Below are 25123 nucleotides of genomic sequence, written 5' to 3'. Positions count from 1 at the left end.
AGAAGTCAAAAGTTTTAGGGAGATAATACCTGCTACTTACTCCAGGTTGTTTCCCATGAGCCTGCTATACTGCTGCTCCATCCCCCAGGCTCCTGAAAGCCCTGAGCAGAGCTCGCACCGAGCTTGGCAGCCAGCAGTTACTTTCCCCTGCCAGGCACTAGTTTGTAAAAAATATTTTTGCCAGTTAACTGTGGCTAATGTGTTTTCATCTTTATAGTGTGGATGCTGTCAGGGCATCTGTGAAAGGTGGTACTTAAAAGGGAACATGTTGATGAACTTTCCTCCCCAGCCAAGCCTTGCACTGTTCCCACGGGCTCGGCTGCAGTGTGCATACCCAAATGACCTTGGGATTGGAGCTGAAAAACTGCTGTTTCCTCAGTGCCTACTTGGCTTTGGGGCAGAAATTCCATCACTGCTCTCCTGGCAAAGCTGGGGAGGAGTGACAAGGGATGCTGGTGACACTTCCTCGTGGAGCAGTGAGTCTGTAGCATGTCCTGCAGTCACTAAGTTGTGCCTGGCACTAATTTTCAGCCCTGCTTTCAGGGCTGTTCGCTCCCCTGGGCGGTTTTGTGTCACCCTGCTTGGGGTGGCAGGGTGGTTCTTACAGTGCGGCGATGGATGAGCACTCAACCCTCCCAATCCCCACAGGCAGGGTTCTGGTGTAGCTAATGCCCTGCTGCCAGTTTCCATAAACAATATTACTCTGGTATAAACACAGCTGAGAAAGAAGGAGAAACTTTCTTTTCCAGCCATCTCTGGTGGTGTTCACACCTACAGCCCCAGGTGCTTTCTCTGCTTACCTGCCAGACCAAGTCAGTAGTATTTTACATTGATATAGTGGTTTTCATCTGCAAGGCTCCCCACGGTCCCGACCTGTGGTGTGGGGATGGCCTCACCTGGGCAGGTGAACTCCTGTCATGCAGAACAAAACTCTGCTCCTTAGCTCTGCAGTAATTTTGGAAACATCACCCACCTGCTCAATGACTTCTGAGCGGCTCAGATCTCATCTCACCCAGGGCTGCATGAGGACACAAAGGATATTCCCCAAAGCTCACTCGGGAGTGTTTCCACCTTGCAGATTTGCCTTTAGCTAAATGGGTATGACTTTGTGGGTGCTGCAAGTCTGCAGTGGCTGAAAGCTCTGCTCTCTCCAGTATTAAGTGAAGCCATGGCAGGGAGGAGCAGGAATTTCTGTCCCTCGGCATGTGCCGTATGCATCACCTGCGGGAGAGGAAGGCAAGTGGCAGAGGAGCTGTGTAGAACAGGGCCAGGACACTACAAATAGTGTGCATTGAGTTTTGCAGGAGCTGAGAGCAACTGTATGATGAACCTAACAAGTCCGAAAAGCCATCGCACAAAACAAGCGGGTCACCGAGCAGCAGCTTTGCGAGCCGGAAAGGGGCTGAGGGACCACCATTGCTGGTGATCGTGCCAAGTTACGGTCAGAGGAGCGGACTGGGGCCGGCGGGACACGGCCCGCGCCGCCGCGGTGCTGGGGGCTGAGCGCTGGGTGCTGGGCGCTGCGCGGGGCGGGGCGGGGCCGGCAGGGGGCGGGCGAGCGCGGAGCGGAGCGGAGCGGCGGCGAGAACATGGAGCGGGGGCTGCGCGTCTTCGGGGACCCCAAGGTGAGGTGCCGGTATCGCTGCAGGCAGCCGGCCGGCACCGGGGCTGGGAGCCGCGGTGAGGTGCTGCGTCCAGGCGCTGGGTTCCGTTGCACCGGGGCTGGGAGCCGAAGTGAGGTCCTGTGCACCGGGACGTGACCCCGGGGCTGAGGCACGGCATGGGGTGTCGTGTACCGGAGCCGAGCCGCCGCACGTGTGGCGGGGCCGGGAGCCGAGGCGTGCCCTGGTGCGGAGGCAGCGTGCGGCGGGCTGGGAGCCGGGACGCGCTGCGGGACACGGCGGCTGAGCCGCGAGCATGTGCCCCGACGTGTTCCCCGCCGCTCCCCGCGGGGCTCGGTGCCGCCCCGGCCCGGTGTCTCGGCCGCAGATGTGCCGTGGGCTGGCGGGGCCGGGGCGAGCCCTGCAGCATCTTGCACCCCAACTGTTGCTTTGGTGACCTAAAACAAATGTTTTCACTTGTGGCTTGTTTTGTTTTGGGGGTTGATTTTGTTACTTTGTGGGTAGTTTTATTGTTTGTTTGGGGTTTTCTTGTGTGGTGGTTTCAGTTTTTTAAACTCTGAAACGTTTATTATCCAGTTATTCCTCAGTTAGTTGAGTTGTCCCTCAGATACCCAAGATACCATCTTGGTGATGTCTGGGAGAGGGTGCTCCAGTCTTTTGCTCTCACCATGCACTGTATAAATGCATCTCTAGTAGGCTCATACAGTAATTTGTTTATCAGATTTTAAGAAAAGCTGAGAAAGAAGCACATGAAACAGCTGTGGTTTGCAGTAATCCATTATCTGATGGCAGAGTGCTGCCTCTGCTGCAGGACAGCTCAGTGCTTAAGTTGTGGTCTGGCTAAGTGGGTGTACAGGGAGCAAGTTTTCCCTGCCTGACTGCCCTCTGGCTCTGGCTCTGGCACTGACTGCCAGGCAGGGTTGGGCTCATAGTGGGCAGTGAGAGGCTGGGGCAGGGGAGACCAAGAAACATGATGTGAGGGTTGTGGTGGGTCCTGCTCTGTGAGAACCTGACTGGTGACAACTGCATGCAGCTCTGCTGGGCAAGAAGATTGCATCTGGAAACCCAAAAGATGGGGGTTTTTTTGCTGCTGTTTGCATTGCCTGCCACTCCCAAACCATTTACCTCTCTGAGCTCACACCGGTGGTGTGCTTGGAAAAGCCTGTGTGCTTGGGTCTTGCTCATGTTTTGTTTGGGCTCCCTCTCAGGGAAGGTAACCAGTACAATAGCAGGCAAACCTTGGTACTGAAATCAATTGAGTGGTGACCTCTGTTGATGGTTAAAGCCTTTTTCAGGCTACTTCAGTTTTGGGAGGTGTTAGTGTTTCATCAGCTCTGCTGAGAACAAAAGCTGTTGGTTCACCCCAATGATTTTAAACTTTTGGTTGAGAGAAGCAAGTTAAGGTCTTCTTTCACTTGCGCCTCTTCCTACTTTTCTAGTGTGTGGGAGAGAGGGATGTCAAAGAGGAAAAACCGTGCAGGATTTGACCAAGATCAGACTTCTGTAGTCTGGCTGCCGGCAATGGCGAGACTGGTTTTCCTGAGTCAGGCAGTCCCTTTCAGTCCTGTGAACCTGCTAAGTCAGGCTTGGGGGAAAAAAAGGGGTCTGAAGTCAATTAATGAGCCCTATTCATTCCCCTGGACCCTCTGCCATTGGGAATGGTCAGCTTTGTGTTGTAGAGACATTTCTGGTAACTGGAGCAGTTTCGAGCCCTGGCTGAATGTGGGGCCAGAGCTGCCTCCGTGGGTTTTTGGAACTCGCTGACTCCCAGAGAACACAGCTGATGAACAGGGAGCTGCTGGGGATGCTGGAGAGCACTTTGAACCCTGTTTGTAGGTCAGATAAGAGCAGAAAAGACTGCAAACGCTTGGACACCAATCATCAGACTCTTCCCACTGCTCCACAACCAGAGCAAGGGCCGTGTCCTCCCTGGCTGCCATCTCGTGTCCCCACAGGCCTGTCCCAGCTCAGGGGCTGTGGCACATGTGGCTCTTTTCCTGTGGCTCCTGCTGGCCTTGAGTGATGTTGTAGGGAGAAGGATGGGAATAGGGGGACTTCTGGGGTCAGACCCTCACCCTCCCAGCATCTGATGTAGCTCTGCTGCTGGGTGCTTGTTTACAAAATAGGCTCCAGTGGCACTGGTTTCCCACAGGGCCTCCTGGGGCACACTGTCTGTGTCACACCATGTTGGGGCCTGTCCCCAACTGAAGGGAGGGCCTTGTGCCCTACGTACCCAGGAACTGGGAGAGATGGACAGAACTGTCTGTGGCAAGGAGAGTGCCTGGGGACCAAATTCAGATGGCACCAAAGGTGCCTGCTCTGCTCAGAACCCTGGCTGTAGCCAGGGAAGCTGAGTGGCCATCTTGCCTTGCACTCTCTAACACTGCAGCCTCCTCGTGCTCCAGAGACATCTGCCCATCCGTGCCATCGGTATCTGACAGCACAGGCCTTGGGTGCAAAACTTAAATAAACAAAGTTATTTTTTAAAGGTGATTGCTATTGTGGGGGAAGGGGGAGTGTAAGTGTGCTAAGGTGTGTTGAGGATGTCATTTACCTTCATCTGATTCTGGCACACAACCCGAGTCAAAGGCCGTGCAGTACATGGCCATGTGTGTGCTCCTTCCTTCAGCAATGCACTACAGGCACCTTCTCAAGACAACTTGCCTAGATCCACTTGTCAAATGTGACAGCAGTAAGAAGCTGTCTCAGTGCTGCACAAGGCGTGAGGGCTGTTTATTGCTCTGAAGCTCTGCCCCGTTCCTGCCATGTGCAGGTGTAAGGTCTGCGATGGCTTCAGGAGGGACACAGCCCTGCTGCCCTGTTGGGAGCACTCGTTGTAGGAGGTGGACGTGGAGCCACCATCATTTATTAATGGTGACATGCAGACACCATCACCTATGAACAGCACCAGGAGCCTCGTACTGAGGTCAGTGGAGGTTCATAGAATCGTAGAACGATGGGGGTTGGAAGGGACCTCTAGAGATCACCCAGTCCAACCTCCTCCTGAAGCAGGTTCCCCTCATGAATGTGTCCAGGTGGGTTTGGAAACCTCCTGAGAAGGTGCCTCCGCACCCTCCCTGGGCAGCCTGGGCCAGGGCTCCCTCACCTAAGCACCAAAGGAGTTTTTCCTTGTGTTTAAGTGGAACTTTTTGTGTTCTAGCTGATGTCCATCACCCCTTGTCCTGTCACTGGACACTACAGAAAAAAGTGTTGCCCCATCCTTACACCCACCCTTTATATATTTGTAAGTGTTGATGATGTCCCCTCTCAGTCTTCCCAAGGTGAACAGCCCCAGATCCTGCAACCTTTCCTCATAAGAAAGATGCTCCAGTCCCCTGATCATCTTGGTAGCCCGAGGCTGTGTAGTGGATGCCAGCAGGAATGGTGCTGAAGGCCGGACAGTGTGGGAGCATCCTCCTCCCCAGTCTCCAAACCCACGTATCGTGTGGATGTTCCTCTACAAAGCACAAGTATTTCTTGCAATGAAGCTGTGCATCCTGTGGGTCTTGCAGTTTCCCACATTTCTCTTTTACAGGCTCAAGCCTTAAAGCAATTTTTTCTCAATTTTGTCTCAAACACATTTGTGGGTGTCATCAGGTTTGAGGACAATATCGTGCCTCTTCCACTTCTCATCCCTCTTGATCCACTCTCACCTCTTGCTTCTAAGGGAGCCGTTGTGGTGAGTGCACGGTGGGGATAACTTTGCTGCTGACAGCCTGCTCTCATAAACCCCACATCTGGGGAGCATAGTTCATTCTTTTGGCGGTGACTGGCATTCATCTTATCACTATTTGACTTTTGCTGCCTAGTAACATTTTTCTGCCACGTATCTCTAACAATTGACAAATGGCTGCTGTAATGACTCTGTTTTTCAGTTATTGAGATGTATAGAGTGAACTTTAAATGATCACCTTTTAATGTACTGATAAATAATGCTGGGCAAAGTCACCACCGTGAGGTTTTCAATGACGCAGCTTTAGCGGCTACCTGGATTAGTTATTAACATCTGCTGGGAGCCATCAAAATAAAAGGTGAGGTTGGTGTTACTTTTACCATGGCATTAGGGCTGCTTTTGTTCGTAGTATATGTTTCTTAAAGGATTCTCAAACCACCTAATACAGGTATTCCCTCAGTTGCCTTGGCTTGGATGCTACTTTCTTTGCCACGTAATAGGTGAACTGAGCAGTTAACTGCTGTGCCATGGTCTGCTGAGCAAACCATAGAGCAATAGAGAAATTCTTTTGGGTTGACTGTAGCTGAAAATACTTTTGAGTTTTAACTTTTTCCCCTTGATTTCTCTCGACTGCAAATAATCAGACATGATCTTTGAGCGTACTGGTTTGCAGTACCTCGTTTTGTGCCTGAGTTTGTTTTTGAAGCTTATTCCATTTCAAAGAAAACATTGCAATAATATTTTCAGAAGAGGGAAGTCAAGCCAATCCTTATTTTAACATCAGCACCAACTTGCTGATATCTACACTAACGAGTCACGTGCTGTGACAGACCTAAAGCTTTTTTTGCATAAAAATGGCAAGCTCTCCCTTTGCTCTGGCAGCCTTGCTGGGGGTTGTCTGTGCTGAGGGTGCACAATTTATGGCCAGTTGACTTTTGAACTCGCCCCTCTGGCCTTTTTGACAGCTCTTCGGTGAAACTCGATGGTTAAGTGAATTGCAGGATGTTTTGTGGGTGGTTGGTGAGCTCGCTGGTAGCTGCAGCACTCTGGAGGTGCAGAAGAAGGGCTGAAGGGTGACTACACAAAGGTGGTCCTGATGGTCCTCACTGCAGCTGGGGAAAGAGCAGAGCTCCTGCCCCTGGAGTGCATTTGAGAGCTCTCCTGCTTGCTTTTTCTTCATCAGAGCAGACATTCCCACATCCAGGTTTGCTGTGAGAGAGGAAGGCAGCAGCAGTCCCTGGATCCCTGAAGGCTCCTCCCAACTGCTGGTGTGGCCTGTGCTGCTGTTCAGGTCTGCACCAAGGCCTGAGATCCCCATTTCATCTGTGTTCACAGATTTCCTCTCCAAAAAAACCCCAAGAGGGTTTGGGATGGGAGGCCTCACGTGCGTGGCCCTGTGTGTGCTGAGGAGCAGCACCTGGAAGAGGTGCTGGGCTCCTGCATTTACCATATTTCTGCTTGCTCAGGGGTTGTCTCCCGGAGCCATGGTTGAGAGAAAAGTCTTTCATCTTTATCTGAGTACTTTCCTTGACTTAAAGCAAGGTCATGTCACTCACTTGTATCTGGAAAGGTCTTGTGCTTTGTTTGCCTAAAACAAACATGCAGGAGGAGAGCTCAACTGTAATCTGCAGTGAGCAGCCTCCCCCAGACTTGGAAGCCTGCGGGGTTTGGGAGCAAGGTTCCTGGGAGAGCTGAGCTGCTCTGTCCTGCCTCTGCTGATTGCATCCTTATCTGTGCCCAGCTCTGGATGGAGACCCTCATAGCCAACCCTTTACTTCTTCACTGGATTGCTCTTTAGTAATCTAAATAACATGGATTAGTTTTGAGCTGCAGCAACCAACCGCCTCCAGCACTGATCTTGAGGAACCTCACAACTCTTTGGGTTGAGCAGCATTGCACGAGAGTATCTTAGCACTTACTTTACAAGAAGTTTCTCCAGACCCATGACAGGGGAGGAAGAGCCCATTGCTGCTGTTGGAAAGGAGCCTTGCTGCTTTCCAAGCATCTTGCCTGCAGTAGTGATTGAAGGAGGTGGCTGGCATGGATGAAGGACACCACGGAATTTGTTTTTGCTTTGATCAACGTATCACATTGGGATGCTCTTGCAGGAAATGCTGGACAAAGAGAAGACCTCAGTAGGTGCAGGTTTTTATATCCATCAGGAGCGTGTTTCAAGCTTGTAACTCCATCAGAAGGTCACAAGGGTGGTTTAAAAGCTCAAGGAATGGGCTTGCAGGATTTTGAAATAGTAATCAGAGCTCAAGAGTGGAAAACGTGCCAGGCATCCACATCTGGCCATGCAGATCATGGCCAGTGTGTTATTTTAGCTGCTGCTTCTCAGGACATTTAGTCCTCATAAGCAGGATTGTGTAACAAGGTGGGGAAAGATCAAGTTTTGCCCTTTTAAAATGTTCATCCCTGTAGATGAAGATCGTGTCTTAAGGGTAGGGGAAGTGACAGGGATATCTTTTTACAACTTGCTAGCAGTGGTGTCATGACCCCAGGGCCAGTTGATTGCAGCAGTGCAGGGTCAGTAGCTCAGGCTGCCCTGAGCCTGGCACTGCATTTTGCTCACAGCAGCTCACATTTCAGTGGGACGTAGCTTCGTGGTCATCCTATGCAGGTGGCTCCCACCTGAGCCCTGTCCCACCTCAGCTGTGATGGTCTTTTGCAGCAGAAGTGGCCAATGAAAACCCTGACCGTGATGGTCAGAAGATGGGTGTCTCTACCTGCATGGCAGATGTCTGAGGCATCTGGGGATGGGAGTGAGATCACAGGCATCAGTCCCTGCGATGGGCATCGCCAGCCCTGCACTGGGAGCTGGGCTCACATCAGCTGCTCATGTATGCTGCAGAGGACAGCAAAAGGATTTTGAGGTGGATAGTTCTGCAGTAACCTGCTTGTAGGGACTGCTTACTCATTTTTGTTCCAGCTCCTTGTAGTTATTATTTGGTGCATGACCTGACACTGGAGACTTTTGGGGTTTTAATTAGTAACCCTGGGCAGTCTAGTTATCTGTGCAAATACCCAGCCCTCTTCTGAATCTACTCAATTCCCACCCTCAGCATCCTGCAGCAATGCAGGAAAGTTGCACAATACTCTAACAAGAACTTTGTGTATAAAGTTGCTGCTCTACAGGTTCGTTAAAAAACAAAATTAAATGAAATGTGTATTTTGTAGGTTCTTCTGTTGCTTAAAAGAAAACAGGTCTGGAAATACAAAGATCTAGCTGAAACACTTTACAGCTGATGTTTTCCCTCCCTGTTTGACTTCCAAGTTACATTTGTCATGTTCCTCCAAAAGCCCCAGATGCCTAATGGAAAAAAGTGTGCTTTTTCATTTCTGGGAATCTGTCTCCAAAATCCATTGTTTCAGCGGGAGTTGGGAAGCAGGGTTTCAGAGTGAAGAGATCTGAGTTGCTGTCTTGTTTTTAATGAGTCAAAATGGAAGTGTTTTGTGTAGAAACCAGCTTGTTAGCTCTATAGGGTAACTCATGCTCATTTTATTTCTTACAGCACCTTGTACCATGGGACTGATTCCATGTGTGGGGTTAGAAAGCCTGTATGCTCTGATAATACCAAGTAGTTAACAATATGCCAGGAGCTTATTCTTGGAAGTGAAGTCAAGGTTCTTGGTAATGACTCCTTGCAAATGAATTGGTCCTTGGGTGTCTGAATTCAAGGAGGAGAAAGGTGGAAAGCAAAAGTGTTTGAGGGTTGTTTTTTTTTCACTCTTCCCAAACTCCAAACCATGAGGTTAAATAAGGGTAAGGCAGTTTCTGAAGGTGCTTTCCTGTCATGACTCAGTGCGTACATCACCTGCATTTATACCTGCATTAGCACCAGCTGCTCGTCTCTCAACTTTTGCTGCAGCTCTAAGAGTACCTCACTGATTTCTCTTTGTCTCATTGCAGGTTGAGCTCCACGTCCACCTGGATGGAGCCATTAGACCAGAAACAATCTTGCACTTTGGAAGGTGAGTTGGGAAGGTAGGAATGGGCTGCCTAGATGGGGTGTGGAGTCTCCTTATGTGGAGACATTCAAAACCTACCTGTATGAGTTCCTGTGTGACCCCCTCTAGGTGCTCTGGGGGTTGGTCTGGATGATTTTTCAAGGTCCCTTCCAGCCCTTGAGATTCTGTGATTCTATTAAAGCTCTGGGAGCTGCAGTTCAAAAGCATCATCCTTTCTGCTTGCCCAATTCTTTGACAGAAGAGCTCATGCTGGCAGGCCGGGGAGGCTCTCCCTGGCTGGTTTTGATCTCACCTCTGCACAGACAGGTCCTCTGGTTGCACGGTGCCCATCGCCAAAGGCAGGGCTGCAGTGGGATGTGCTGGCTGCAGGAGCATGAGCACAGTGGTCTCACCCTGAGAACAGTGCAGAAGGTGTCTCACAGACAGGGCTCTCTGCCTTCAAAGGAGCCCTGGGGAGCCAGCAGAGTTGGTACAGTCTCATTTCTTTTCCCATGTGCCTAATTGCAAAAGCAAATAAACTGGAAGCAGACTGGGAGAGTCTTCTTGGTGGTGGGGCCATACCACAGTCTTAGAGGAAAAACCTGATGAGGTGTTGCTCCCTCCCCTGTTGCTCTGCACCCTTGAACCACAGGCTGTCTGCCTGGTGTCAGCAGGTGAGGAGTCATGCTTGTGTGAGGGTGAGCCCAGAGAGCGCTTGACAGGGACTTAGAGAGGTTATTTCCTTGACAGAGCTCACATCATGTAAATATCTTCTTACTTCAGCATAGCTTGTGTGGGAAGCACCAGGGTGAATGATTAACTGGTGCAAGATGCTGCCTCTGTGGTTCTAAGCAAAGTAAACTTAAGGCTCCTTCCAGCTGTCACTTCTCAAGCAGGTACCTTCAGGTGGAGAAAGTCGCAAGCTTAAAGATTTCAGGAGACAGCTCTTATGCACAGCTCTGGTCCTTGTGGGAGGAAATTAGTTTTGAAGAGGTGGAGAAGTGATTGTGGCATCCTGTGAGCCCAGCAGATTACAAGGCAACGTGATCCCAGGGGAAAAAACTCTAAAGCAGCTGCAGGGCGTGACTGTATGGTTTGTAACACAGAGTCAAGAAGGTGGATCAGAGATGTCCGTCTCATTCATGGAATCATTTTGGTTGGAAAAGACCTTTCAGATCATGGAGTCCCAGCCCTCCCCTCACCCTGCCCATCCCACCACTAACCCAATGGCCCTCAGCACCTCAGCTCCAAGGCTTTGCAATAGCTGCAGGGATGGGCACTGCCCCAGCTCCCCGGGGCAGCCTGGCACAGGGGCTCACAACCCTCGCAGGGAAAAAGTTCCTCCTCAGCTCCAACCTAAACCTACCCTGGGACAACTTGAGGCCATGGAGTGAGTGTTACAGTCATACCCAGCCCTGGACTCTGTTGTCATGGTGAGCTGGGTCTGTGTGCCACTGATGGGCTGCAGGGCTGTTATGAGTCCCTATGGACAGGACTGTGTCAGTGGGTGCTGACTCCACAGGGCTCTGCTGGGTCCCTGCTGCCAGCAAATGACAAATGTGGCTGTAGTCTGCAGAGGAACTCTGAGGCCCAGGAGGCATGGAGGCTCATGGGCTCTAAAATTAGTTCTCACACAAATATAAAAGCAACAGGGCAATGCAGGAATCTGCCATAATAACCTCACTCTGGACACAAAAACCTACTTGTGGTCTATTTCTAAATGCAAAGAGCTGGAAATAACTTTATCAGGTGGTGACTGACCATATACAAATAACCTGAAGCTGCTGGTTATGCATGAACTCACTTGGGCAGTGATTGAACTGCTAGTTTTAGAAACTTTGGATCTAATTCTGTCAGGTCTGGGTCAGGCTCTGCATCCCGTCTGCCCAGCCACAGGATTTGGAGCTGTGGCAGACCCCTCATGGGGCTGGGAGTCCTCAGGAGAGCTGCCCTCTCTGTGGTGGGATGGTGTGTGATGATGCTGTGGGAAGGCTCCCAGCTATCAGGCAGATGCTATGGGGCAGCAGCAGCTCTCAAAGCCATGCTGGCACCATCCAGCAGATGCCCTCAGCCGGAGGCCTGACTGCAGTGTCTCTGTGCTGCAGATTGTCCCAAAGCCCTGTCAGTGCTGAATGCACAGAGGCAATCCTTCAGGAAGAAGGTGGGGAAATGGCTTTGCTGTGGGAGACTTTCCCTGGGCAGGTGGTGGAAGACGGAGGCCAGTTCCTGGAGCAGAGCCTGATGTGTCAGTGCCATGGAAAGAGCAAAATGGGGAGGAAAACTGATGCCTTGTCAGTGATGAATGTCCCCTGCTGAGTATCAGCAACTTAATCTGTGCAGAGACATGTGGAGACTGAGCATGGGGCTGTTTTCTTTGCTGCCTGAGTGGGCAATGAGCAATGTTTGCTGAGCCCAGGAGCTGGGTTTGTTGGGCTGCTTCCCTGTGGATGGCTCATCAGGAAGGTTGCTGGCATCGGGACACTAAAGCTGTGGGTGGTGGTTTGTCTCTATTAGCAGAGAGATCCATCAATTGGCTGTAATTCATTGTGACAGGAAAGGGGATTAAAACCAAATGTCTAGTTATTATTCCTAATTGAGGTTGTTGTGTGCTGGGTAACAGTGTGTATGTGGCAAAGCCAGCCTGGGAAGCATGCAGCATCCTTGGCTGGCAGCTCCCTAGAGCCTGGCTGTCACCCCACTGGGGACAACATCAGCTGCTCCAGGGAAGGAAGTGCTGATCCATCTTTACTTCGAGGCTTCCAAGAAGACCTCTTGAAAGTGTTTAGGTGTTTTTTGGAATCTCCATCCCTTTGGTGAGAGCAGTTGTTAGGATGGCTGTTTGCTCCTGTGTGAGAGTTGTCCTCATCAGAGTAGATGCCACCACAGCGCTGGGCTTGGCAACAGGGTGGCTCACAGGAGCTGCACTCCTGCATGCCTGATCCTGGCCTTGGGAGCATCCCCTTGATTTTTCAAGCCTTTCAGCCTGCATAAGTAGAAATTAACTTTTTCTAAAGAATTTTGGCAATTCTGCCACTGGACTAGGCGGTGCCAAGAAATAATCCAGAGCCCCTTTAGATGAACTTCTTCTTAAGCTTAAAATGTGCTCTGGCTGTGTTCCTGCTGGGTCAGCCCGGGCTTGTATTTTGATTTGTTTGTGCTTTGCCTGTATTTTGGATTGCTTTCTTCCCTGCTGAGGTTCAGGGCTGCATCTATGAGGAGGTTTTGGAAGGACAGCATGTGCCATATCTTTTCTGTGAGGAAATGGATCTGAGTGCTGCCAGCTCGGGCGGCGATTGCCGTGTGAAACGGACTGATTAAAAATGTGATAGCCTTCCCCATCCATAACATGTGGCTTTGTTTCCAGGAAAAGAGGGGTTCCTCTTCCTGGCAGTACTGTTGATGACCTCCTGAAGCATGTCAGCTACAAAACACCACTGACACTTACCCAGTTTCTAGAGAAGTTTAATCACTACATGCCTGCCATTGCGTAAGTACCCCACTTTTTGCCTCTCCCCCCTCAAGCCTTGGCAAGAGCCCTTTGGCTAATGTTTCTGAGCCTTGGAGGTCAGAAACCTCGCCCATTCCCAGTGTGCCTCCAGGGTGACAAGTCCTGGTGACAGGTCCCACTGCTGTCCCTGCAGGGGTGACCGTGAGGCTGTGAGGAGGATCGCCTACGAGCTGGTGGAAACGAAAGCCAAAGAAGGTGTCATCTATGTGGAGGTACGGTACAGCCCTCACCTGCTGGCCAACTGCCGTGTGGATCCCATCCCCTGGGGCCAGAGCGAGTGAGTGAGCCCAGGGGGCTGTGGGTGGGAGCTGTGGGTGGGAGCTGTGGGTGGCTGTGGGCTCTGCAGGAGGCATTGCCCACATGGGTCAGCCAGTGCCTGGTCAAAGCCTGGTGCAACCAAACCTTTTCTGTCTTCCTCTGCAGCAAGGGTGCCTGCACTCATCTGCCTCTCTGATTTCTCACCAGTAGCTCTGTGTGTTGCTGTGTTTTAATATCTCTTGCTTTGGGCACTGAATTGTGCATATGCTGAGCAGCTGTGCTTAAGCTTCTGACTGAAGCCGTTCTCTGTGCAAGGGAAAGCACAAGGATTGCCCGCCCATAAAGTGTGGGTTGGAGCTGGCAGAGGTGGTGGGCAGTGTGGGAGGGGACTTGTGATCTGATCCCTGCCTTACATCTCATCCCCTCAGTGATGTGTGCCTCTGATTACATCAGTGCTGGGCTCTGTGGCCCCTTGCAAAACGTGCTGTGGTGGGTGCTGAGGCCCTGTGCGCGTCCCTGCCTGGCTGCAGGCAGCGCTGTGCCCTAATGAGATGTAAAAGGTGGGTTCATCTGCTCAGGCAGGATTGGCATCTGGTTACCACAAGGCTTTTCTAAATCTTACTGTTGCCTTTGCATGCTTTTGTGCCTGACATCTGGTAGATCTGGCCATGGCATGAGTGTAGAACATGCTCTTTGTCTGGTTGGTCTGCTCTGGATGTTAAGGCAAGCGACTCCCCAGGCAGCTGGGCCTTTTGTGGGGTGTCCTGTGGGGATGCTGAGCTGGGCCTGCAGCTCCTGCCTGCCTCTCTGGCAAGTGTCTGGCCTCTCACTGATGGCTTTTCTTCCCTGCAGGGGAGACCTCACTCCAGATGAAGTCGTTAACCTCGTAAATCAGGGACTGCAGGATGGAGAAAGGGATTTCCGCATCAAAGCCAGGTCTATTCTATGCTGCATGCGCCATATGCCAAGTAATGTATTGCAGCCGCCCTGCTGCTCTGCTCCCCTTCCCTGATGCGTGGCGGGGGGTGACGTCCCCTGGGCTCAGGTCCCGTGGCCCTGGGTCCCAGGTGGGACCAGATAGTGCTGAGAAGGAGTAGCTTTTACTCTTGGTGGGGGTCCTTGGCTTCCTTTACTGTGGGGAAAGGGTCTGCTGGGTGTGAGAGTAGGGGTCTCTGGCTTCAACCAGAATCTGAAAGGTCTTGCTAGGGAGGTAAACAGGCTCTTCTGTCATGTCCCAGGGAGGGTGGGATTTCTGCTCTTCCTTACTCCCTGCCCAGCTCTCCTTGGGCCAACTGCAGCTGTTGCCACAGCGAGTGGTTTCATTTGCCACAACTGTCTGGTGCGTGTGAGAGCAAACGCTCGTGGGAGGAGGAGCAGGATGAGACCTCACACTGTCCCTGCTCGTGGTCAGGCTGCTACAGCAGCACAGTCCTTCATTAGCCTGGACCATAGGTCAGCCAGAGAACCCACTGCCTGCAGTGCCTGGTGTCTTAAGCTGAAAACACAAGTGAAATATACTGAAGTCACAAAAATGAAATGTTTTGTATAAAATCAGCAGCTCTGAACTTTGTTGGCAACAGCTCCCATGACCCGGGATAGGAAGAGAACCCAGTTTATGGTGTTTCATTGGGCTGATGAGCTCTGTGAGCATCTTTCTCTGCGGAAAGACACAGTCAGAGCAAAGTTGTGTGACAACAGATGATCTATGGGAAGACTTTGTTATGAATATCTTTGTATCTCACAACAGTTTCATGTAGGTTTAGTAGGGTAGATGATGGAGAGTTTTGCTACCCAGTACATGGTTAACTTGTGCCTGGAAATGTGAAGAATGGTATTCCTGTAAATTGGGAGGTTTGAGATTTGTTTTTCCTCCCTGTACAATCAAACTTGACCCTTCAGTTTTTAGTTTCTAGGAAGAAAACTTACTTCTTTGTAGAAGCTGGGAAGCTGTAAGGCCGTGTCACACTTGTCTGCAGTTATGGTCCCTGCCAGGGGACAGGTGCCAAAGGCAGAAGGTGTCACCTGAGGGCACGTGCAGCATGTGCTTGCACAGTAGGAAGGACTGTTCGTGGAGACATCTGAGCTGGCATTCTCATACCCGTGTCCCAAGGCACCAGCTCTTACCCAGAGCCAGTGGCACGTCAATAGAAGGGTCTTCAGAGCTGCATTTGGGACATGCTGTGCAGTGAGAGGATGCCCTGTAGTGTGTGAACTGTTGAGAGAAAGGCAGAGATGGCAGCCAGAACCAGCACGTGTTAGCCTCGTTAATAAAATAATGGCTCTAACCCCGTCACTTGGAAACTGACGAAAAAAGATGAAATTGCACATGGTTTCTAATGTGTTTGGGTGACTTTGGGATTGTATGTAGCTAGCAGGTGCCTGTTAACTATTAGCACCACCATTTATCTCTGTTTCTTGGCCTTTTTGCTAAGGGCAAGTGCTGTATGAGCTGGTAGAGGCATGTTTCTCAGAGGTTATCCTCTGTCCTGATCAGAGATAGCTCTGAGGTAGCTGTTGGCCACTTGTTACTCTCTTTCACACTGATGCCAAACAGATAAAACTTTGGAGTGTTGAAGGTCACCTCCCACGGAGGCTGATCAGCTCTGTCCCAGCATCCATCACCTGGTCTGGGGGAGGTGAGGATGCTCTGCAACAGAGTAGGACTGACTGTCCTACAGGGCCCCGCCAAGATCCTTTCCAGCCCAGGTTCCTGCACGACACAACATCCCAGGGGCCAGTTCTTCCCTTTCTCCCCCTTGCCCAGCCTGAGACAGGGTGAAATCTCAGGCACATGCTGAGGAATTTCTCCCACACACCACATCCCAGCACCTGGGCTGTGCAGTTCAGTGTGCCTTGAGCCAGCTTCAGCAACCACCACTGTATTTGGAGACTTTATTATTTCTATCTTCTGTAGAGAGGGAGCAGAAAAACACGATGAGAGCAGTTTTATGGCTGGTAAATGCATTGGATTTCCCTTTCATTGATGATGGATTCATTCCTTGGCAGCTTTTATTTACCTGAAGATAGCAAACCTTCCTAGCAATGCATTAGCTTCCTTCTTGAGTGTCACATTTTAGGAAAGGCCAAAGAAAATAGCTCTAGCCTTCTATATGACCAAGATTTGTTTAGCAAAGTGCTGAAGGTGTGACTCTTAGCAGTGCTTTCTCCTGAACCCTGGCAGTGTCTCTTCCAGGCTGGTCCCCAGAGGTGGTGGAGCTCTGCAAGAAGTATCGGAACAACTCTGTGGTAGCCATCGACCTGGCTGGGGATGAGTCCCTGAAGGTGGAGGATTCCTCTGAGCACAAGAAGGCTTATGAGGTTTGTTTAACAAGCTTCTTAAAAGAAATGATGAGGAAAACATGTATTGAGGGGACGTGCGTGAGGGGACATGGAATCTGTTATTCCGATGGCAAACAGCTGGGACAGCTTAAAACTTTGTTGCAGCTATTAAAAACATTCTGCTAAATAGCAAAAGTATTTGTTTATATTTCCTAAATGATTAATGTTAGGCATCATTGCTTAAACATGGCCTCAGAGCTGGAGCTTGACATGCCAACCCGTAGCACCGAGTGTGATGGAGTGATGTGGAGCCCATGTGCCCTCCGGCAGCACCTCGCTGCTGTCAGCTGAGGTCTGCTCCTGGGGCTGAGTGCTGGAAGAGACTGGCCTTTCCAGTCTGGCAGAAATCACCCCGGGAGCAGAGAGGGAGCTGAGCCTTTGAAGTGCTTTTATCTGATTATCTCAAATGCAAACACTGGAATGGCTTCAGGAGCCTGATCCTAGACTTGACTCTCAGGAGACCTCAGCGCTTTGCAGCACCAAAGCTTCAGGCTGCACTCCTCTTTCCTGAGGGCAGTTTGGGGTTGTTGGTGCAATCCTTAAGTGGGAGAGGAGGTTTTGCACTGTCATTGTCAAAAGGTCAGTGGCTTGCAAGCAGTGCTCAGGGCTGAACCGACACTGGGCTGTCTCAGGCAGGGCCTTTGCCCTGTCAGTGGGAGCTGATATGAGCTCTGCCTGTGCTGGATGAGCTGGGAGTTATAAACTGAGACAGGGGGTTTTGTTAACTGATGCTCTGCCCATCTCATCCTGCCCTGGTGTGCCAACAGTACCCAGGGCCAGACTTCTCCATCCAAAGGAAGTGCCTTCTCTCTGTGCCTAGGGCTCACTCAGGCTCTGAGGTGCTGAAGTAAACCCTGTTCCCATCCCATGGTCACTCTTGGCAGGGAAATGTGTCCCATAGATATTGCTGCTGTGCTCCATGGGGTCCATAATGCACCCAGGGGAGCTGGAGAGACTTTTGATGTCTCTCAAGCAGGAATGTTCTGGCTGGGAGCTCTTGAGGGCTGCTGGAGGGGAAAGAGCAGATAACACATGATCAGTGTGGCTGCTGGCTGCAGACAAGCATGGGGAAGTGCAGAGCCAAGGATCCTAGGACCTCCAAGGAAGCAGGGATCCTTGGAGAAGCCGTGGGAAGCACCATGTGTCCTCAGACAAATGAAATGTAAAAGGGATTAAATCACTCCAGGGAAGCTACATCCTTGAATTGACTTTAAATATGATCTCCCTCCTGGAAGGAGGGGCTCAGGCTTTGGCAGCCAGGAAGGTTATTGAGGAAGGGTCCCAGTGCATGAGGTGTTGCTGATCCCTCTGCTTGTATCCCCAGCTCCTCGTGGGATAGTTAGGGATGTCTGTCTGGGGAGCAGGGAGTGAGAGTTTCTGGTTTCTCTTCACCCTGTGTACACACATGTGGGAAATCTCTGTTGATGTGAGTCTTTTCTTGGTCTGGTCCTTCAGCCAGAGAGATTTTGTTATTTTATAAAGTGACAAAAATTGTCTGTTTGGGAAAACTCAACACTCAAATGTGGAGAGCACAGAGTGCCTTTGAGATCAATGTGCACAGAGCTCTTCTGTAGTCATCAGAGCCTGGCCTGACCTTTGTTGGGCAGCACATGAGGACCCGGAAATTAAGTAACTGAAAAAAAAAGTGAAAGGCCCTGAAGGGCTGCCTGGGAAGAGTGAGATGGGGCTTGCAGCCTGCCTGCCACCACCAGCTGAGGGGCCCTTCTCCAGCAAAGCAGGAGCCAGCCTTCTCTTGAGGCTGCATGGCTTCCCAAAGCCCAGCTGCTCTGTTGCTGCCCTGGCAAGGGATTTTGTGGGATGGCTATGGAGAGCACCTCAGAGTTCCCCTGCAGGGTCCTCCTGGCTGGGCTGCCTCTGTCTCTGTTATGGGAGAGAGGCAGTTACAGGAGGGGCAGCCACTCGATATCTGAGCATTGCTTCATCTCTGCACCGAAGGCTTGGAAATTCTTCCACTTCTTGGCTGCACTGGTCGGAAAAGGTCGAAGTTTCAAAGAGAACTGCTGCAAGGTTCATGCAGGAGGGCAAGTGGGTGGAGGAGGAGAGCTTTGAGCTTGCTGCTGTCTGGAGAGGAGACAGCAGTGAGCTCACCCGGTATTTATTAAAAGACCTTGAGGAGCCTGGCTTGGCTCCAGGGGAAAGTAACCAGGTTTGCTAAGTTTCTCTGCTCTGGTATTAGGAGCCCTTCTCTCACAGCCTGTGCTACAGCAGAGAGCCTGTGCTACAGCAGAGAGAGAGCCTGTGCCTCTCAGGGTGCAGGGCTCATGGTTTGGGGGGTCTTTGCACAGGGCTGCTTTCTGTGCCCTTGAGAACAGTGCAGCCTGGGAGGCTGCTGCCCTTGCTGTGGGTGATGGGACAGGAGTGTGTCCTGCTTTGCTCTACAGGAAGCTGAACGATGCGGGATCCATCGCACAGTCCATGCTGGGGAGGCCGGGCCGCCCGCCATGATCAAGGAGGTATGGAGAGCTCCTGGCTTGGGGCAGGGGTGGGATTGCCTCTGCATCCCCTGCACTGGGGAGAGAGGAGCCCATGTCCTCTCTGTATTCATAGCAGAGAAGACATCAGGGACCCTGGCAGAGATCTGGCCCTGATGGCTCAGAGAAGGGCCTCCCTGGCACTGGCTGTCCATGGTGGGGCAGGATGTGGGCAGGCAGGAGCTGAGCTGGTGCTCTGCGGCTTCACGTGGTTTCCTCGTGTTCTCCAGGCAGTTTATCTCCTGAAAGCTGAGCGCATTGGCCATGGCTACCATGTCCTGGAGGACCCTGAGCTCTACAAGGAGCTGTTGAGAGCAAAGATGCATTTTGAGGTAAGGATGTGTGATGTGTCCTGCGCTTGGGTCATGGCAGCCTCATGCAATGCTACAGGCTTGGGGCAGAGGGGCTGGAAAGCTGCCCAGCAGAAAAAGAGCTGGGGGTGTTAATCTCCAGCTGAACACGAGGCAGCAGTGTGCCCAGGTGGCCAAGGGCATCCTGGTCTGTATCAGATAGTGTGACCAGCAGCCCCAGGGCAGGGATTGTCCCCTGTGCTGGGCCCTGGGGAGGCTGCAGCTTCAGGGCTGTGTCAGTGCTGGGCCCCTCACTCACTGCCACAGGGACACTGAGGGGCTGCAGTTCTAGGGCTGTGCTCAGTGCTGGGCCCCTCACTCACTGCCACAGGGACACTGAGGGGCTGCAGCGTGGCCAGAGCCGGGCACAGAGCTGGGGAGGGGCTGAGGGGAACGGGATTGTTCAGCCTGGAGAAGAGGAGGCTGAGGGGAGACAGGAGCACTCTCTGCAACTGCCTGATAGGAGGCTGCAGTGAGCTGGGGGTCTGTTTCTGCTCCTGAATAATAAATGGCAGGACAAGAGGAAATGGCCTCAAGTTGCCCCAGGGGAGGTTGAGATTGGAGCTGAGGCAGAACTGTTTCCCTGAGAGAGGTGTCAGCCCCTGTGCCAGGCTGCCCAGGGAGCTGGGGGAGTGCCCAGCCCTGCAGCTATTGCAAAGCTGTGGAGCTGAGGTGCTGAGGGCCTTGGGTTAGTGGTGGGCTGGGCAGGGTGAGGGGAGGGCTGGGACTCGATCTTAAAGGTGTTTTCCAATTGAAATCATTCTATGATTCTGTGGGAGGGTCACAGCCAGATAGCTGCTGCCCAAGTGGAAAAGTAGCCCTCACCAGCTGTGCCACAGCCAGGGACACAACCTGACACCCCAGTGCTGATCGTGTGTTTGGGAATGTTGCTCTTGAACCTGGAAGCCCAAAGCAAAAGTGGTGCTGACACCTGGCTGTTTGCTGGGATCTTTGCTGTGAGGATCACTGGTGCACACAGCAGCTTGCAGGAGGCATGTAGCAGAGAGAAATGGATCCTGCTCTGGCTGAGGATCAGTGTTGCAGGACTTATTCACTGGTTTCTACACCTGAAGCCTGCATGTTCTTCCTCCCACAAATCAGGCTGCTGTACTGGATCCTGTCTGGTAGAGGGTGGAAGTGCCCGAGAGTTGCTGTGCATGGGCAGGTTTCTTTGGCTTTTCCCTAGTATGGGTGTATCCAACTAATAAATTGAATATTTGTGAATATACTTAATGCCAGTGGCTTCTTCACTGTGGCTGACTGGCCATGGGAAGTGTCCCACCACCCCCTGCCTCTGTCACACGGGCTCTTTGCACCTATGAACTGGGATGTGCAGCACTCCATCAGAGCAGCACTGCAGGGGAGCTGTGAACAAACCTGTACCTGGCTTTACCAGTGTGCTTAGCTGTCTTGTGTGCACAGCTGGGCTTGCGATCTGTGTGTTTGATTCTGGTTTTCTTGTGTAACTCCCCCAAACAGGTCTGTCCGTGGTCCAGTTATCTCACTGGAGCCTGTCTTCCAGACTTTGGGAAACACCCAGTGGCACAGTAAGACTTCTTGATTATGTGCAATTTAAATAACCAGGATTTGGGTTGATTATAGCTGCTTTCTTGCTTTACAAAGGTTAACACACATCTAACCACTTAGGACAATGTGGAACATGCTCACCCTTTGGCACAGAGGGCCCTGTGCAGCTGGAGGGATGTGGGGTCCACGGGGGAGGTCATCCTGTCCCTCCTGTCCTGCACTGAGCTGTGGGGCAGGAGATGCTGCACACTGGCCATTAGCCCCAGTTTGTGGGTGAGAGCTGAGGCTGCTGAACCTCCAAGCAAGAGACAGCCCTCTGCTTCTCTCTCCACTGGAGAAGCAGAGGGGTGGTGGGACGAGCCGAGCCCCTTGTTTGTGCCCATCAGTGCAGCTGCAGGGGCAGCTGTGAGGCCTTTGCTTTTACTGTGCTTTACCCTGAGCAGTGCATGACCAGGGCCACATCCAGTGCTTTCCTCACCCATTCAACCCCCTTTTCCTTACAGATTTAGGAAGGATCGTGCTAACTATTCTATAAACACAGATGACCCCCTCATCTTTAACTCCAATATTGACAAGGATTACAGCATAGTGAAGGACTACATGGGCTTCACTGAAGAGGAGTTCAAGAGAGTGGTGAGTCAGCCTCAGCTGGATGCTGTGCTGATGTCCCAAGGCAGAGCACAACAACCCCGTTTTTCTATATAAGTTGAGGAGTTTTCAAGGAAAATCAGAAAGTCTGGTAAGGGTGAGGCTGAGGAGAGCTGCTGAGCTGGCTAGAGGGGGATGCTGGTAGCACTGAGGGGTGTGGGGAGCAGGGGGATTGAGAGCTGTTTTGTGCAGGGTGGGCTGGTTTTGTGCAGGTAGGCAGCAGGTGAAGGGAGGTTCTCATCCCCCTCTATTCTGCCCTGGTGGGGTCCTGTGTCCAGTTCTGGGCTCCCCAGCTCAAGAGAAACAGGGAACTGCTGGAGAGAGGCCAGTGCAGGGCTACCAAGATGTTCAGGGGACTGGAACATCTTCCTTATGAGGAAAGGGTGTGGGACCTGGGGCTCACACTCCTGTTCAGCCTGGAGAAGAGGAGACTGTGGGGGGACCTCATCAATGCTGATAAATACCTAAAGAGTGGTTGTCAAGAGGATGGGGCCAGTCTTTTTTTTCTGTAGAGGCCAGTACAAGGGGCAACAGGCACAAGCTGGAACTCGGGAAGTTCCACTTAAGCATGAGGAAAATCTTTGGTGCTGAGGTGAGGGAGCCCTGACCCAGGCTGCCCAGGGAGGGTGTGGAGGCACCTTCTCAGGAGGTTTCCAAACCCACCTGGACACGTTCCTGTGCCCCCTGAGCCAGGGGAACCTGTTTTAGCAGGGGGTTGGGCTGGATGAGCTCTGCAGGGTCCTTCCAACCCTCACCAGTCTGGGAAAGCTGGGATTTAAGGGCCTTTGCTTTGTGCCTGCTTTGTTCCTCCTCGGACTGTTGCAGGAGATGAGACCGAGCAAGGTCCCTTCAAAACAAGGCCATGGAAATGAATCTTGGAGTGGAAACTGTGCACTCTCCCTCTCCTGTTGCTGCTCAGAGTGAGATGTTGGGATGTGCACAACTACATATTCATATCTGATGTGTCTTAACATCCCCTTTATGTTCCCCTTCTGCCTCCTCAGAACATCAATGCAGCTCAGTCCAGCTTCTTACCCGAGAAGGAAAAGCAGGAGCTGCTCAACACTCTGTATGAAGCCTATGGGATGGCCCCCAATGCATCGTGAGCCTCCCCTGTGAGCCAGCGTGGAGCAGTGGCCCTTCTTCATGTGTGGTAGCACTGGGAGAAGGTGCCCAGAGTCAGTCTCTCTGACAGCCAGCCCTCTGTTAACCTTTACAGAGGGAAGCAGAATCAGGCTATTACATACTTACCTGTGATCCCCCCACAAACTCTCTCCCAAATGCATATCCAGCTTCCTATCTTGCTGTTGTGCAAACAGACCAAAACTGCCTCCTGGCCTGACTTCCTTCTCCATCTGCCAAGCTTCCTGTACTGCAAGTGAGAACAGAACCTCCCTTGCTTGTTTTTTCCCCTCCCTTTTCCCCTGCTTTATCTGTCCTGCCCCACTGACCTGCCCAGCCCTTGTCTGCAGTGCAGAAATAACCACCCTTAACTGTGACTGTGGGCTGGGTTAATCTTCATCTTTCTGAGAAGAAGGTCTGGTAGTGCTGACAGGGAGTGAGCAGGCACTGCAGAAACAAGAGGCTTGATTCCCATCCTTGTGGCTTTGACTACAGCCATATTTATCCAGGGTTAGTCTTGTACTAACAAGACTGGAACAAGAACAAGCTGGAAGCCAATGCTCTTGCCCCTGCACAGGTCTGAAGGGCATTTGAAAGAAAAATTAGCATTTTGCCATCCTCTCTTGGACAAAGGCTCTTGTGCATCAGCCTCCCAGCATCACTGGCACAGAAGCACACACCTTGGGCTGAGGCTCCGGCTCTGCTCACAGCTGACTGACCACGTTCACACATGCTTAGGAAGCTGGAACATATTTTTACCATTTTGGGCCAAAATCTGCCTTCTGGGACTTTTCCTGGTTTTGTACTCATCCTGGAGAATTCCTGTGAACTGCAGTTTGCTCTGCCTCTGTTTGAAACCACGAGCAATTGCCTGTTGTAACCATTCTGCCCTCTTCTGACTCCTTCGAATCTTTAGACACCGTTAAAGCTGAATAAGCAAATTAATAAGCTAGGGCTCAATGTCACATGTTGACTGGGGTCCCATCTGAACTGCTTCTCTCACTCAGCCACAACCCAGGCTCCAGGTCAGATCTTCAGTCTGGTGAATTTCTACAGAAACATTCACCACGATTCCTGAGGGATTTTGGTGCATGGTGGTGGTTTTACTTCTTATGCAATAGAGGCCTGCATCCAGAGAAGAGACCATCATTTTCTTACATGAGTGTGTGGTGTGCTTTAGCTTCCCAGGTGTCTGCCAAGACACTTACTCCAAAGATACTGTACCAAAAAGTTGCCTTGGACAAGGGGCCGTGGTCACTGTTACCATGGACGTGGTGTGGGAATGTTTCCATTCTTTCTGGGTTTCCATATTTGTCTTCTGAGTAAAATACTCATCTCTGAAGTCCATGGTGCATATATACAATCATAGAGGTTTTTAGCTAGCTAGATGGGTATGAGTGAGTGAGTTTCTTACTTTAATAAAGCAAAGGGTAAGGCACCACGTTTAAGAACACGATTGTGGGCAGAACCGGGCTTGGTTTGGGTAATTTTTCTCCAAAATTGTTTCTGAAGAAGGGTTGCTTGTTTGGATTCTGGACAGTTGATTGTTCATGCTGTTTAATAAAACAACAAATTTATATGAAAAAGAGAAATCCTCCTGTCTTTCTGTGGCAGGGTGACTGGCAGGAGCCATGGTCCACAGCAGGAGCCGTGCCTCCCCTGCCTGAGGCTCAATCAGTAGGTGTGATGGGGTTTGGGCAGCCCACTTCAGCCTTCTCCAGCTGCCAGGTTGGAGCACGTTGGCAGCCAGAGGGAAAGTGTCCCCACTCCCCTGCTAGACAGGCAAGTTGGTTTTATGAATGCAGGTTGTTCTAGCCTCATGTTTCCTTCTCCCTTCGGTAACCAAAGGGATGCCTGTTGCTGGTAGAAGCAGCAGTGACAGAACTCTGACCTCTCGCTTTTTCTGGCATGGATCAAAACTACTTCACAAGTTTTTTTGCCCCATGTTGGGCAAAAACTGTCAGCTCAGGCAGGAGAGGGACTGTTTGCTGGAAGATTTTCCATTTAGTGCTCAGTTTAGAGTTTCAGGAGGCCCAGAGTGTCCGTGTGTTCAGCTGAAATGAAGGGCTCAGAGCATCTGTGTGCTCAGCAGCTTTGCAAGTCAGGATGTGGCTGGATGAAGCCTTTGGTCTTTCGGCACTATCAGCAATGGCAGCTGAGCTGGCTCTTTCACTTGAGGAGGGAACTTGATGCCTCTTGCCTTGCTGCTGGCCAACAAGTCTCTAATCATCTGCCTAAATATAATTCTGGAACTGATATTTTCTGACCACAGAGACCTAAGATTAGCCTGCATTTGACTGCTGGAGTTCTTGCATGGTGCACCGTCCCTTGTGCGCTGCCTTTCAGCTTTTTCTGTGTCAGCGTGAGCCAAAAATACAGTTCAGTGGCAGTGAGAAGAGCTGGAAATGGGGCTTAAAGACTCAAGTGTGTGGTCAGCCAAGCCCAGGAGCTACCTGCTGTTTTGCCCCTGAGCACTGGGAAATGGGAGCAGGCTCTTGGCTGCCGTCCGGGCACAGAGTGCAATAGTATCCAGGCAGCTCTAGAGCTGAGCTGGTTTGCAGCTGCCAAAGCAGCAGATCCAGCCACTACCTGGCTGCCAAATCTTTGTTTCCTGTGGGGGCTGGAGCTGTGGA

The 25123-nt window shown here is 51.4% G+C and overlaps 1 protein-coding gene across 3 annotated transcripts in view; it reads left to right on the top strand.

Annotated features, from left to right (window-relative positions):
• Positions 1-24073, top strand: part of ADA (adenosine deaminase) — a 29986-nt gene extending 5913 nt beyond the window's left edge. For 2 of the 3 annotated variants that reach the window (XM_062009176.1, XM_062009178.1), the window contains exons 2-11: positions 9209-9270; positions 12611-12733; positions 12888-13031; positions 13865-13980; positions 16206-16330; positions 18754-18825; positions 19074-19175; positions 20673-20740; positions 21224-21353; positions 22373-24073. In XM_062009176.1, coding sequence (XP_061865160.1) covers positions 9209-9270; positions 12611-12733; positions 12888-13031; positions 13865-13980; positions 16206-16330; positions 18754-18825; positions 19074-19175; positions 20673-20740; positions 21224-21353; positions 22373-22474 — 1044 coding nt within the window. In that variant the 3' untranslated portion in view covers positions 22475-24073. Of the gene's footprint in view, positions 1-1558; positions 1626-9208; positions 9271-12610; positions 12734-12887; positions 13032-13864; positions 13981-16205; positions 16331-18753; positions 18826-19073; positions 19176-20672; positions 20741-21223; positions 21354-22372 lie in introns of those variants that run through there. The other variant, XM_062009177.1, reaches the window with a different exon arrangement.
• Positions 24074-25123: the final 1050 nt, after the last annotated feature.

Source organism: Colius striatus, chromosome 16 (assembly GCF_028858725.1).
Source record: "Colius striatus isolate bColStr4 chromosome 16, bColStr4.1.hap1, whole genome shotgun sequence".
Taxonomy (NCBI): Eukaryota; Metazoa; Chordata; class Aves; order Coliiformes; family Coliidae; genus Colius; species Colius striatus.
The sequence above is the reverse complement of the archived record's forward strand: the minus strand, read 5'-3'. Positions and strand labels throughout refer to the sequence as shown.